Raw genomic sequence first — 15,608 nt, forward strand, 5'->3', positions numbered from 1 at the left:
AATAGGTGTTGAACATCAACTTATGCATTCCATATAGGTCCCTCTGCTTAGCAGGAGCTGAGTCTGGTATCTGGTAGGACTATTTCCCAGCTGGTGTTCTTTAATAATCTCTTTTCCTTTTTTTTTCAGGGTCATTTATCTATGTATTGCAAACTAGAATATGAAGAGTAAAAACTCAGTTAAAACAAAACAAAAGCTACATCTTCTTCCAAACCATCATTCAGTTAAACAGAATCAATATAAAATATTTGAAGATGAAACACACTAGTTGAAATGAAAAAAATCTGATACAAAGGCACCTAAATGTTCAGTAAAAGTTTATAAATCTGGACAATCCAGAGTGTATGAAACTTAAATGGGAACAAGTTGGTGACATTTTCTTCAGTTCGGCTCCTACTGGGGAAAAAGAAAAAAGGAGTAGTTGTACTCCTACAAAGAAATCTCTTTCAAGTTGTTAGCCTTGTGGTAAAGATTCAGCTGCAAGGAAAGTATGTGTCAGAGGCATAGCAGAAGATTATCACTTACAAAAATATATCCCTGAAACAGAATAGTGACCTGCTGACATCTACAACTAAATGTGCATCAGTCACAGAAAATTTTACTCCAGACGAGATTTTAGTCTTGTGAACTGTGAGGTTTAGCATGGTGCTAGAAGCCAACAGAGCACAAACTCAAACATGGAAAACCTGAAGATAACTGCAGGAGCATACACACAGATGCCATTTTTTACTTCTGGTGTCTGCAATATGCAAAGCCTAAAAGATCTGGATTGCTTTGAAGTGTTTCTGAAACAAGCTCAGAAGCTTAAAGATCAACCCAGCATCCACTGTAAAAGATACAGAAGAGATTCTGTAAGATGAGAAATCTTACTGAAGAGATATGAGAAAGGGATTGTCAAATTTCCTCTTAATTATTTGCCAACATGACTGAATCACTGACTGTAAGAATTAGGAGTGACAATCAGGATGTTGTGAAGGATTGGCCTTTTTCCAGGACGGAGACATTCTGGGATATGAGGTTTATAAAACTGAAATCCAACTGTATTGCTCCTATGATAAGTTAAGGGATGGCCATGTGGAGAGCAATCGTTCCCATGAATTTAGCAGCTAGAATTTTAAAAAGTCTTCCAGAGGGAGGCTTGAGAGCCCCTCACTTGGGTAACAAGGAGGGGTGGCATGGCCTTTGAAGAAATTTAAGAAGCAGCTGAAGACACTGAAGTTTGCTAGTGGAAGTTGAGTGGCGTGAAACAGGAAAAATATGATGCTCCGGTTTAAAAAAAACCCAACTTCTTTCTGTTGTGAAGGTGGATCAAGGTATGAAAAGGATTTCAATGCTGTGGTTTCCTGCAATAGCAGGGGGAGTTAATGAGATGATGCAGCAGGGTCTTTCCAAATCCCTGTGCCTGAGGACTTCAGTGCAGGACATCTTTCTTGGGGTGAAGGGATGCTGGAATGACGTCTCAGAGGAAGTGATGACCAACGCAGAACCTCTTCTCTCACTCCAAATGTGGAAGTCCTTTGACTTCAACTTCTCCAACCAGCTCAAAGCACAGCTGTGTGTTGTGTTGATTTTTAACATCTATGTCATCACATATAACTGATTTTCCACTGGGCATGTCTGGAGAGTGAAAGAACCACACATACTAGAGGGTGGTTATATCTTGTTCTGCTGCAAATGGTCACAGTATACACAACGATGGAATAATATAGACCAGTATGTGACAATTTTGATAAGCTTGTCTTACAAAATAAGTAGGTTTTGGAAAATTCCTGGTATTCATGTGAATTTTGGAAGTCCCAGTTTCTAGTGTCCCGAGTTTCCAAACAGACAGGCCGTGAATTCTGAGCCCCAGGTCTTTCAGATGCCTCACCATAGAAGCAGGTATTGAAACAGCCAGAGAATTTCTCCCAAGGTCTCATTTACCTCAAATATATTGAACATCTGAATTTTTACCAACTACAACTTTTCACAGTTTCTGCTACATGGAAAATGCTGATGCACTAATGTCTTAATGCAGATGAAAGCCATTTCAAAATATGGGTATTTCCCATCAAGGGGAAACTCAAGGTTTTAACTGCTCTATTTAGAAAACTGCACATCTTCATACATTAAATTATTTCCACTTATTTTAAGATCAGAACACTATCTGACAAAGTAAATCATACGTAAAGAACACATATTTATTTTCCTAAATTGCTTTCCTCAAAAGTGAATTAAAAGATATTCTGGCTGAGATTTTCAAGCATGAATGCTTAAATATAGGCTCTTAGGCCTAAATATAGGAGCTTAGATGAATGCTTTCATTTTCAGAATTGCTGAGGTCCTGTAAAATTTACTAAAATGAAAAGAAGTCAGTAATTTTAAAATTCGGACTATGAATTTAGGAGCCCATTCTGACATACCCATTTCTATATATTTTTTATTATCAGGATGTCTTATTTTTACATTTCAAAACTTCTTATTCTTCATCAGAGTTTTGATCTGCTCGCTCAAGCATTTGTGGCCCATTCTTTTTGAATAGCCACTGCCACAGAGTTAAACACAAAAATCTACAATTGAAAAAGGGAGTAGTGAACCACGACTCACTCTTCCCTTCTGTATTATTCCATGGCTCAATTGTTAGCAATTCAAAAAGCGGCTGCTTGGTTGCACAGCTCTCTCTTTGCAACAGAGGAATTTTATTTTCTAAGAATACAAAAAGGTCAGTAGCCCAGGGGGTTTATTTCCAAACCCTATACTTTATTAAGGGAAGCACAACAAGGTAATGCCTTTTATATCTGTAACAAATTGTTACAAGAACTTCAAACAGAAATTATAAAAGGCAGCTTGGGATTTTTTTTTTTTCCTAATGCCCGTATGACCATCCCTCTCATACAGGGAGAATTTTAATGTGAAATCATTACAGCTTTTTCATACCCTTTCACATCCCATATTGATTAAAACGCTCCCTGAACTATTGGAGAGATCTTACAAGATGCACTAGCTGCCGCATTCATGGATCTCCATGTTTTGTGTTAACTTATAGAAGTGCTTTGGGAAATAATAAGAGATTTCATGTGTAGATTTTTTAAAAATCATTGCTTTCTCCATTATGCCTCCATTGTTAGGACAGCTATAAAATACAAAAGAAGTGTGTATTACTGATGCACCTATATGGATCAGAGAAACCAGTTCATGCTTTATAGTTTTTGCCAGAAGAATCTCCCACAAAATAGACTAACATGTTAGAAAAGTTGGAGACAATGACTGAGGTTTTACATTCTCAAATTAACTCCATTAAGGCAAAGTGGCCCCCATGGAATACAGCCATTAGATTACATAAGCTTTAATTACCAGCCGGTGTTGACTTGTGACTCTTACTTGGAAATTGCATGTCATTCTTTTTATTTAATTTATATCTTCATTTGGCTTCCCTTATTCTACTGGCCTAACAAAAAAGTTATTATTCATACAGCAATCTATAACACAGTTTAATATCTTAATTTTAAAAATGCTTAGACATATGCTTAACTTTAGGGTTATAAGCAGCTTTCTTAAAGCAAAGAGACCAATGCTTCATATTAGAAAGCATTTGTCTAGTCGACTGGTTTTGTTTACACTACGAAACCCCATCACCATTTGAAACCACTGTTGCTGTTGGATAGATGGGGTGTACAGCTAAAGAAGTAACTTCTCCAAAGAAGAGGGACTGACATATGAAAAAAAAAAAATAAAAAGAAAAAGGTTGCTGGCACAAAAGAGAAGTTAATTTTTCACAGATTCTCAGGTTGACCTCACTGCCAGTAACATGCTATAATTCTGAAATTTGGCCTTTCTTTGTTCCCAAATGAAACACGGTGTTTAGCATGTCTATGGAAAAGGTAGAGTACACTTTAGCCTGGATGCTCCTCCAGTTTTGAAAAAGAAGTGTAGATGCTTTTTGCATACTACTATACGCACTGTTTCCAAAAGCACTTTCACTTTGTTTTGCCCATTTGACCCAATATCTTTAATTTCTAGTGTTCAGTCTTTTGCTTTGGAAAAACTACAGTTGCATTTAAGACACAATTTTATGAGCTTGGCTGTGTTAAACTGGCTCAGAAGGAAGATTTTTTTGCTCCTGCAACAGATGTATAAAATCTGTCATAATTAGCAACTAGATGCCCAAGAGAGGAAAGCAGGAACGTTGCAGACTACGACTAAGTACTCATTCCACAAGCTTTCCTCTGTGCGTCACTGCCAATGCATATTTATCACAGTCTGCAAACCCTGCAGTACCTCAGCTCTGCTCAGTCTCCTCCTGAGAACAGACCTGTCATGTTACGTCAAACTGGGTATTAAAAGCTTCTGGGATTTGGTGGCTTGAGCATACGTTTTCTAAACACAAAACTGGAATCAAGCTCCTTTTTCCATTGGGAATGAAATGCCTTTCCAAACTATGGTGTTCTTGTAAGGAATCAACCACCACCACTCCTTACCTCTCCTCTTCCAGCTCTCTGGAACCCAAAGACAGGTTTGGTTTCTCCAGTGGTTTGAACAAGTAGCTTGCCTAAGTCTCACAATATATACAGTATGACTAGAACCAGAAACTCGCTTTTTTTGTATCTGAGGAGAAAGGTTTAATACACAGGATTTGCTGTACATTCACCTATAGAAACTCCTGTAGTTTTTATTTTTAACGACCCAGCACCCCTGCTGTTTTGCGTCTCTCTATCTAGCACTCTAGCTCAAAGTTAGGGGTATAATCAATATGTTAATGCACGGAGGGAAAATGATTAGACTGACAAAGCCTCCTTTTCTCAGAATTTTCCTATTAGAGAAGCAGGGATTCCCTATGGAAGTAGGGAATTTAGGTACCTCTTTTTGTATCAAAATGCACAGCTAAAACATGCTTTAATTACTAAACTAGATGGAAATGCTAATAAAAGCACATGACATGAATTACAGAGAGATTCACTGAAACCCACGCTCTTACAACAAACACCAAGTGATGAGGGTACTAAGTGTGGTTGCTTTGCGGGGCCAGCTGTTTAACTAGTAGATTGTATTCAAGGTGTTGCAGGTCAGGACTGAGGTGTAACGGTACAGCTGCCCAAGGAGAGCCCACGCTGTGCCTGCCTACATAATAACAACTGTGATTTCTACACAAGTATCTCCAATTATACAATAGACTCTCTTACAGTCTTGTTACTGGCAAATTCTGCACTTGCTGTTTCAGGTTTGGTTCAACACTGATCATCAGAAACTTCAATATAGAAAAAAAAAACCTCTGACAATACGTTTGGAGGCATGTTCATTCTGTTCTTGCAAAACTATATTTGAGATTGAATGTGGTGATCCTACAAATGAAGGACCCGTAGCCTAACTTCAGAGATTAAGACAAAACAAGCAAACTTCTTCTCCACTGGAAACACAGTCCTTCCAAATGTCTGTTTTGCTCAGCTTATTGGATGACACCAGCTAGGATGCATTCCTGGTGCACATTTATGGGTTAGAAGAAGAGACATTTCGATGACTGTTTTCACTGATGACCCTTAAGTCAGATGATGAACTTGCTACTGATGTCATGAGGCTTCCGCCATCTGAACCAACCACCTCCAACACTCCTAACTCATTCCTTCTAATCCAGCATCATGGCCTGTCTCCATCCTTCTTCCCTACAATTAAATAGATCCTAGCAATTAAAAGAGGAAGTCTTCTTTTCGATCATCATAATATTTGAAGCGCTTAACAGTCTCCAAGAGAACATTGTTTGCACATGGCAACCAATGCAAGGAATCTCGGCTCTAAATTAATTTTCAGCTGAGTTTGCTATTTGTTTCTTGTTTATTCTCTAGCCTTCTTCACCATTGCCACTACAAAGATAAAGAGCCAAGAAAGGAGCATTTCTGAGGCATGGATCTCTGCAGAGGTATCCAAGGTATCAACAGATGCTTAAGAAACCTGTGTTTTCTAGAAGAAATATTTATAAGAAGCTCTGTCTCTTCTTTGAAAACATCTTCCCTTTCTAGCGAACAATTTACTGCCTAGTGAGAAAAGCTAGTTCTAGGCAAGAATAGACTTAGATTTGTCTTTAAGTATGTTTTGAGCAAACAAGCAAGATAGGTTATCTTGAATGTAACTAACTGTACTAAAGTGTCATTAGCTATACTGGACTTTATCTTGATCACCTCTGCTGAGCCAGACAAATCCTGTGAGATGAGCCGTACTGCCAGACAAACAGCAAATATGTTCTTGACAAGAGCAGAATCCACCAGACTTAGAAATACCAGTGCTACTTCCCTTTGTTTTGGTTTCATATTTTTAATTAAATATACATCCAAATTACATAATTCTGCCGTTATATAGCAGAATTGTTTATGAGTTTGCTAATCGTTCAGATGAGCGGCTTATGTAAGACAGGGACATTTCCTCTAAGTAACACAGAAAGAGATTATTGAAACCTTTGAGCTGTGAGATTCCTATTATTTACAGCACATTTGGAAACATTCTTGAAATGGATGCAAGTAGTAGGATCGAAAAAGACCTGAAACACTAACTACTAGGATAACTTACATCACCATAAAAATAAGTTTTTGCAAGAAATCCCTTAGAAACAACAATCAAACTAGACAAAACACCCCACATCTTTGCAATATAGAGCCAGTTTATGCTGAATAATTCAGAAGTCTAACTGGAAATAGATGGGAGTTTTAAAATTCAACAGGATTTTAACATCCAGAAAAATTCTGAACATACACATCATCAGCATGATACATGTTTTTACTGCTGTTTTGCTTTTGTTAAGTTTATTTAGCATTGCTTTTCCTGCTCCTAGCCCTCATCTAACAGGAACATACTACTTCCAGAAAGACTTGTAAAGCCTATGTGTTGATAGTGAAAGCTGGTCTCAGATTTTGGAGTTTCCCCTTTCCACCTGCACTCTAACCAGCCTCTAAAACAATAGTTACTGAATCTTTTTCCACACTGTACAAGGTGAGCATTTACATTCTTTTGCAAAGCTTACCAAAAACGGGTAATAGTTAAAATGGTGTACTAAAACCATTGCAAAGGAGTGATTGCTAAGTGTTCCAGCAGAGAATTGGAGGCAAACCTACGGAGCAAGCTGGGGGACTGGAATGCCCCACTCTAGCAGGCTATAAGAAGAAATCAATTAGTACATGACATGAACAAGAGTCATTCTCCTTGGTATAAAATATCATTCAATATAAAGCAGCGTATTGAAACTACCTCCTTAGTAAACTCTAATTTATACTCTACATATGTTCTATTAGTCTATTTGTCCTATTTGAGTCAAACAGTCTGATTAGTCTCTCACATCCCTGCTTTGATCCACTTCCTGCAACACCGTTGGAAAAGATCTATGACAGACACTACTAAACTGGAGAAGGGATATACACATATGCCCACATACAGTTTAATAGCATTTCTCTTTTTCTGGAGCTATTGTTTGTTAAGGGATTTGCTTGTTCTGTCTTCATTGTACATTCATGCCTCTGGATTTGGGGATCTCACTGTACTCCATGTGCTAAAACCAGTTTGCAAAGCCTTCTGAAGAGCTGCAAGTAGCTCTTCTAAAGCCAGAATAAATAAACTGACTTTAATTAAATAATACTGGCTATAGTAACAGGTTTACTTTGAAAAATAAATATCTAAATGGGGTGCTGAGATAGTCAAGTAACCAGTGTGTGTTTATGTGTATGGTTTTCAAATTATCATCTACACCTGTGCCATAAACTGATGCTAGAGATAGACTAAATGAATACAATGCTGTTATTAGTATTATTTTCATTTTACATTATTCAGTAGTGCGCAGATGCTTTACAATATATATAGACACTGTCACTATTCCCACAATGCAACAGGAGTGGCAGGTGGATCTCTGATCCCTCAAATTTACTGTGAAAATCTTTACACAGGTGAATGTATTTGTGGTGGTCATTTATTTCATGCTTCCTTCCTTCCAAAGAAAATGCAGTAAGGGAAAAGAATCTGACTTTCTTTTGAAGTAAGAGTAAATGTAAAAAGAGCTTATTTAGCCATAGTCAGATATACAATAGACATGGAAAAACAAGCTACTTTTACCTGTGAAATAAGACGGACTTGACAAGTGTGACAACATCCCGACTGGCATTGTACCCTGCACAAACAATGGCAACGTGGATGGTCTGTGGGAGAAAAGGAACAAAAAGAACCAAAATTAAAGCCTGGTCCTGTGTTTTATCATTCGTTAAGGACAACACACACATGACAGTACTATTATTAATGTGGCGATTGTTAAAAATTTTAGTGGGTGTTTTGCAGCTGTTTGCAGCCCACTTGAGGCAGTTTGTTAAAAACATCTTAATTGAGTTATAACACCATCATCATTCCAAAGTCATTACTATCCCTGAATTACATCAGATGTCTGAACACAATTGCATTTATTAGCTAACGGCATATGTGTGCGTGTCTGTACACACACACACATACCCATTTAGCAGCACACAACATTTTGAGTATACAAACATGCAGACACTTTAACCTTCTGAACCAAAGTTTAAAATTATCTCTGATAATTAGAAGCAGATGTGCTCTTAGAAATTCGGCATTATTTCCGTCTTAAGGGCAGCCACTAAGAAGAGGGAGGGCGAGCTCTGACTGATGAGTGGGACGACTGGTTTCACAAAGGTCTTGATGCATCCCAGCAATAAGACAGGATATCAGAAAAGAGATCGTTTCACTCTACTCAGCACTGGTGAGGCTGAACCTTGAATCCTGTGTTCGATTTTGGGCCCTTCATCATAAGAAGGACATCGAGGTGTTGAAGAGAGTTCAGAGAAGGGCAACAAAGCTGGTGAGGGGTCTGGAGCACAAGTCTGATGAGGAGCAGCTGAGGGAACTGGGGCTGTTTAGCCTGGAGAAAAGGAGGCTGAGGGGAGACCTTATCGCTGTCTACAGCTACCTGAGAGGAGGTTGTAGCATGGAGCAGGTTGGTCTCTTCTCCCAAGTAGCAAGTGACAGGATGAGAAGAAATGGCCTCAAGTTCTGCCAGGGGAGGTTTAGATTGGATATTAGCAAGTAAAAGGTTGTCAGGCATTGGAACAGGCTGCCCAGGGAAGTGGTGGAGTTACCATCCCTGGAGGTGTTTAAAAGGCATTTAAATGAGGTTCTTAGGGACACGGTGTAGTGCCAGTGTTAGGTTATGGTTGGACCCATGATCCTGAGGGTCTCTTCCAGCTGAAACAATTCTATGATTCTATGACATGAGCTGTGAAGGCAGGTGGTCACTTCCCTGCCTGTGACTAACAGTATGGGCTGTACTGGGCAGTGTTAATGTGAAGTTAAATACAATCCCCCACACATACACATTCTCCCTACCCAGAACCTTGGTAAATTATCACTTATTCTGTGCCTTCTTAACTCCCTTTTTAATATAAGGAAGAGGTTTACTCATGCCTTCAAGAGGAAAGGGAAAATTGAAAAGGGGCTACTAGTCATTATGATTGAGGTAGTAAGTAATAATTTAAAAAATGCTGTTAAGTTACTCTTCTCTGGTTTTAAAATTAGCTATTGCTATTCCCTGTGGACAAGAGCAAATTAATCTTAGCAAGTTTTCACTCCAGATTCTGTATTTTTGTTTCTTAATGGTCACAGAAATAAAGGAGAGCTCACGATGCTGGCAGCACAAAGCCGCAATTGGGGACACAGCTGTGAAACTGCAGGGAAGCCTCATTTGGCTTCCATTTGAAGCTGGGTTAGCTGGTTTCTCATACACACAGCCCTCATGTTCCACAGAAAGCCCACTACAGAGAACAAATAAGGAATTCTGCCACCACACATAGTCATAGATTCCTGAAGTCTGGCTTGTAACAGAAGCAGATTTACACAAGAGGTGCCACGTGTTGGGCACATCTAAAGAGGCCACAGCCCCATCCATTAACATTGCCTGGTACAGGGCACAATTTGAATCATATAATTGTGAAGTGGCTGTGCCATTGTACAACCCCCACACAAACATTGCAGCTGCCTCCAGCCCTCATATGCCTCACCAGCTGAAGCACATTGAAGATCCGAGGTTTTAAGAGGACTTGAATTAATAAGGCAACTGTCTGTCCAGAGAGGTGTCAGAAAGAAAATATATTGCAGTATAATATGGCAACAGCTCTGTGAGGTATTCAGCACTTTATGTTAAACTCAACGGGTGTTGAGCATGCTCAGCACTTTGCAAAAATTGTGTTTCTCTCTTGTGATAACAACAAGGGAGAACAGAAGCTGCTTATTAACTTTTATTGCAGCAGTGGTTTGTACCATGCTTATGGGGCCATGGGTTCCTGTGGGTGCACAGGTTCCTGACACAGCACACTCTGCCTCCTCTCTGGTTGCCACCTGGTCTTCCTCAGCCTTTTGGAAGGCCTAAGATCTTCCCTTCAAGGCCAATTCAAATCAAATTAACTGAGAATGGTTTCATGTCTGCTTTAAATGCTTCACCTGAAGACACTGGACCAGACACAAACACTTTATAGGTTTTGGCAGAATAGCACTGCCATATTCCTGTCAACATTATTTTATACTACCTCTACTTGTCAGAAAACCTATCCTTACAGACTCTCTCTTCACCTTTCAAATCCCCACAAAATCAAGAGTATATTCTGTCAAGGACCTCCTGTGTCTATTCTCCTTTTCCTAAGTCACTTTGTTTCAAAATTAAAAGTATGATTTCTTTGATGTCTTTCAGCAGGTGCTGTTGCCTTGCACACTGTTTTAGCCAGGGCACAGTGAGGAGACAGCACGTGCTGCTCTTCTGAATGTCCTTTTCCAGTTCAGAGACACATGTACCTTCTGCTCAGCCTCTCTGTGGTGCTTAATACCATCTATCACTTCTATGCCTGCCTGTAATCAGCTATAGGAAAAGAGCAATAATCCTCAAAGAGAATAGAAACCTAGTCCTTTTTTTATCGAAGTTTTTGCCTGCAGCACGCTGCAAGACTCAGGCTGTTCCTCCTTTGCTTCATTCGCTTTCCCTCATTGTTTAACTGTTAAAAAAAATAGTGGGAAAACTGGTAAGTCAACATGAGCTCAACAACCTGAACTGTCTGCAGATGCTTGCATTCTAACTAAAAAAGTTTTATTTCCATTTTTCTCCATGCTTGTTCCAAATTCATGTTTGGATAGAGAGCAGCTGGCTATAGCCAAATCCTCGCAAGATATGGCGAAAGTGGCTGGAAGAAGGAAGTGCTTCAAAGAACTTTCATCCTCCTGAGTATACTACAGCAAACATTTGCTTCCAGATTATGAAACTGGTCAGCAGCACCACAGCTCTCTCAAACTCCTCATTTTCTATCTGCAGAGGGCTAGAAGATTGTATCCCCACCCCACCAGAAGTGGCCACTGTGACCCACATGACCTCCAGGCTCAGTGACTGCAGCGAACACCCAGAAGTGAAGCCAGATAAGCCAAGAATGTTCCAACTTCCACAACATGTTGCAGCCTGTCTGCTTGGTTCAGCACGTCCTGCCAAACGTACCAAGGCTCTACGTGCTACACTTGCTCCTCACTGTTTACAATCCGTGATAATTCCTGTTGTCAAACTCTAGCCGGGATATTCAGAAGTCATTGTGGGACTAAACTGAGCTCCTTTAAAGTGTCCATCCTCCTACAACGCTCTTTTAAAATTGAAGGGTAAGCATGTTCATCACTAGTAGGTGTGGGAAGAAGTCTGGACACAGGCCATTCATTGGAGCTGCTTTTAGATAATGGAACTCGCTGCAGCAACAGATCAAATGATGATACATCTTGCTTTCCAGACTCCATGAATTCTTCCTCTGCTTATCCGTACAGATATGAATAGCTAATCAAAACACTGTGGAAGTGAATCAAGCTGTTCTTCCTGTAGGCTGGGGATCAGGGACACAAAAAAACCTATTTTTGATTTTAAATAGTTTAGGGAACACTCAGGCCCAGGTACTGGAGGGCATTTAAGGAAGTTAAGCTTCTTTAGGAAAGGAAGTTAAATAATCCAAAGTGCATGCTAACATGGTTTAGAAACTATTACTTCAGCCTCTACAGACCAGGAAAAAACTGTTTCTGAAAGCAGTATTTCATCTAAGATCATTCTGGGTCAATGTTAATGGGAAGAAAATATCTAAAAACACATGAAGAACTGGGCCTTAGATCCCACACTGATGAGGAGTATAAAGTGCCTACATAAACAGATGTTATTTTTTTTCTTCCTCAGGCTACTTTCTGGAATGGTGAAATAATGAGCCTAACAAACTCTAATTAGTTCTTATGGCTAAAAATAATCTTTGGTAAAGCATTTCGTACTTCACTAATTTTCCAGTAGTACTAGCCAGGCCTTTCGTTGCAGATACCTAATCCTTCATAAGTAATTGTTGAATGTGGTTAAGAAATATTAAAAGCTTGTTACAAAAATGTATATATGTTACAAATGTTTCCCAAAGGCAGGTAATATCTGGTTTTCCTGTGTTTTACACTGCTGAAGTTGGTGGGGGCCTGTTCTTTGTGGACCACTACCTGCTTAACCCTATCGAGCAAAACTACTGAGAATAGCAGCAATACAAATACGCCTGTAAAAATGCTTCAAATGTTAAGTACTCTGCTAACCTACTGAATGCTATACTGCTAATTAACCATTTTCTAATACATAATATCTTTAAAAAATATCTACAAACGCACACTTAATTCAAACTAAATGCCGGGCTTATGGAGGCACAAGGTGAAAAGATGATAAAAAATGCTGGTCCAATTTATAATATCAGAAAAGCTCTCCTGCGATGCAATAGAGTAGAAAGCGGTGGCTGGAATGCAACAAATCCATTATTTTTTCATACAGATCACAATTATTACCACACAGATTATGCTTTATCAGATATTTAATGTTCATTTGTTGTAACTGCATTTTCAAATGTTTTAATCATTGCTAAAGACCATCCCAAATTAGATTCTGAAATGTCATCTTCAGTAAATCTCAAAGAACTGCCCCAATGAAATAAACAGCCTACTCCTAGCTCTCTTTGTCTCCTGCAGAGCTCCAGTCTTCTTCTCTGGACTCTTGTTTCTTTTTACCCAAGTTGTTGACTCTTGCTGTGATATATTCCAGGGTCAGAGGCTAAAACAGATTTAGTTTAAACTGCCGAAACACTGAAAACAGAGAGTGAATGCAGTCAAGACAGCATTCACACAAACATGGAACCAGAATCTACAGTAATAGGATAAGTGATGAGACCTCTGGCAAATCTGATAATAAGGAAGTTTAATTTTAACTTCCATTACTGTTACTGAATTACTGAGTGAATTCCTTAAGAAAAAGAAGAAAAAGCTATTTTGTTATCAAAATAGTATGTGGTGAGATACGGGGTTAGCAAATGAAGTAAGTTTTCCTATTTTATATAACCACTGCCTCCAGCACAATGCTAAACCCCACTGAGCAAGTAAATTCATTGGCAAAACACACTATAAACTGAAGGGCCACTTAAACTATTCCTCCTTTAAGCTGCTATTTTTGTGTCCGAAATTGGTTGGTACATTGAACAACCAAGACCTGAGATTCAGCTCATCACTGCTTGGCATGATAATAAAGGAGAAGTGAGGTTTGCTTATTGATGGCCTGAACCTTCCCTTATTAAAAGAAATGCCAAAATGCTTACAGACAGGAAAATCAGACTCTCATTACTGGGAAGAGGGAAAATGAAAAACACACTCCTCCTTTTCCCTCTCCTTAAAATAATGTTGGTTCCTTCTTCCACACTGACAGACAAAGATGTCCAACTGGAAAGCAATAATTCATTTTTAAATGATATTTGATATTTGGCCATTAAATAGACTTTATCTGGAGAGACAATTAGGCCTCCTTTTTTTCTCCCACTTATTTTCTTTCAACTTTTATCTTCCTAGTGGCAGAAAGCAAGATAAAAGGTGATACGGTACTACCCTCTTTGTAGAAATAAATGGAGGAATTATTTTTGTTATCTTCAGCTGCATTGGCACAAGGCCTTTAAGCAAGTCTTTCTGGTTTGGATCTATCCATATTTGGAACTGTCATCATTCAGATATCTCACAACTAAATAGCTGGATGACATCCAGCTACGACTACTGGCATAAAATGGGGAAAACCAAACAAAACATCCCCTCAAAACCTTCTTAGAAACAGATCTCCTTTTCCCTGCAGCTAACCACAGCTCTTGAGCACAGCTCACACAAAGCAGGTGGTTCCACAGTAGCATCCAGACACACTCCTGAATGTGACTCAAAAGTACAGGCTGGCTCTACAAGCCACAATTTAATTAATGGTAAACCCTGAACTGTTTTAGTACAGATGCACAAACAAAGGAATAAGGCTTTTCAAAGCACTGTGATGCTTTCATTTAATTTAGAAACACACGGGGTCAGCTTGCCACAGGTCTTTATCAGAACAGCTGCACTGAAGTCAGCTTGGAACAAGGCTTTGATTTTTACACCAGGTTTGGGGACACAAAGACCAAAAACTCTGATCAAATAATATCTCAAAAGATATTCAGATGATTAAATGTTCTAAAGTTTTTTAAAAAACAATAATTCAAAATCATCTGAAAAGCTACACCCATGAAGTCCTTTAAGAAGCTGGTTTCTGAACAGAAAGTTCCAGAGGGAAGGAGACGGGGATCTCCAATGTTTTTAAAGGATCAAATCTATCCAAGTTCATTTCTGGCAATTTCCTTTTGTTTATTTACCTCACATTTTTCCACTGCTGGTTGCTGCCCGCACTCGGAGCTGTTCCCCGCCACGATGCCAGCCCGCAGGCTCTCGCTGTCGCCCGTCCCCTCCTCCATGGAGTAGGTTCTGGAATGGTTGCCGCGGCGGTGCGCGGGGCCGCGGCCCTGTGCCAGGCTGAGCTGCTTGCGCAGGACGCGGTTCTCCTCCTCCACCTCCCGCACGCGGATCTCCAGGCTCTCCCGCTGGCTCGAGGCCGCATACCGAGGGCTGTGGGGCTGGGATTCAAGCGGAGACAGCGACACCGGCTTCCCATCTGCAAGAGAGGGAAACGAAATGCTCCCATCAGAATACACTCGAAGTTGCGTTTTCCTTTAGTGTCAGCATCACGAGGCAGGGACGTGTTCGAAATACAGCTGCGTTTTATGCAGACTTGGCACTTGAAGGCAATGCTTAAGTGTGTGGTAGACTTGGACAAAGGCTGAAGCTCTGTGAGCTACCAGTCTTATTAATTTTAAAACCACACTAAAAGATAAGCATGTGTTTCTTTTGTTCTGGGTAGGGCTTCCTGCCAGTCCCTAGTCTGGGAAGACAGTCAAGAACAGGAGGATTTCATTCAAAAACAATTAATATACAGTTAAACATATTTTAGAAATGTATGCAAGACAAAATAATTTTTCTATTCCCCACTTCCTCCACAGTCAAGTATTTTGGTTACCATCTTGTGCCAAACAGTAGCCCCAGCTGATTCACATGTGAAGAGCAGCTGGTATGTATTCAGCAACACAGTATTAAATGCTTGCTGAGAAATAAGAGGTTCAGAAGGACAAAAACATTCAATACACATGTGGGTCAAATTCTGGAAAGTATTCTGGCTGAAAAAGACAACAAGGGAGTTAAAAATAAAACAAACAACAAAACAAAACACAAATAACAGC

At 39.6% G+C, this 15,608-nt stretch overlaps 1 protein-coding gene across 4 annotated transcripts in view; it reads right to left on the reverse strand.

Annotated features, from left to right (window-relative positions):
* The window catches only part of LARGE1 (LARGE xylosyl- and glucuronyltransferase 1), a 285,324-nt gene that overhangs the window by 129,213 nt on the left and 140,503 nt on the right, over nucleotides 1-15,608 (reverse strand). For all 4 annotated transcript variants that reach the window (XR_010467740.1, XR_010467739.1, XM_065039545.1 and 1 more), the window contains 2 exons: nucleotides 14,691-14,986; nucleotides 8,065-8,147 (listed from right to left, as the gene is read on the reverse strand). Coding sequence is in view for 2 of the 4 variants with exons in the window: in XM_065039545.1 (XP_064895617.1) it covers nucleotides 8,065-8,147; nucleotides 14,691-14,986 (379 nt within the window). In the remaining 2 variants the exon portion in view is untranslated. The remainder of the gene's footprint in view (nucleotides 1-8,064; nucleotides 8,148-14,690; nucleotides 14,987-15,608) is intronic.

This window comes from Columba livia, chromosome 1, assembly GCF_036013475.1.
Source record: "Columba livia isolate bColLiv1 breed racing homer chromosome 1, bColLiv1.pat.W.v2, whole genome shotgun sequence".
NCBI classification, from domain to species: domain Eukaryota; kingdom Metazoa; phylum Chordata; class Aves; order Columbiformes; family Columbidae; genus Columba; species Columba livia.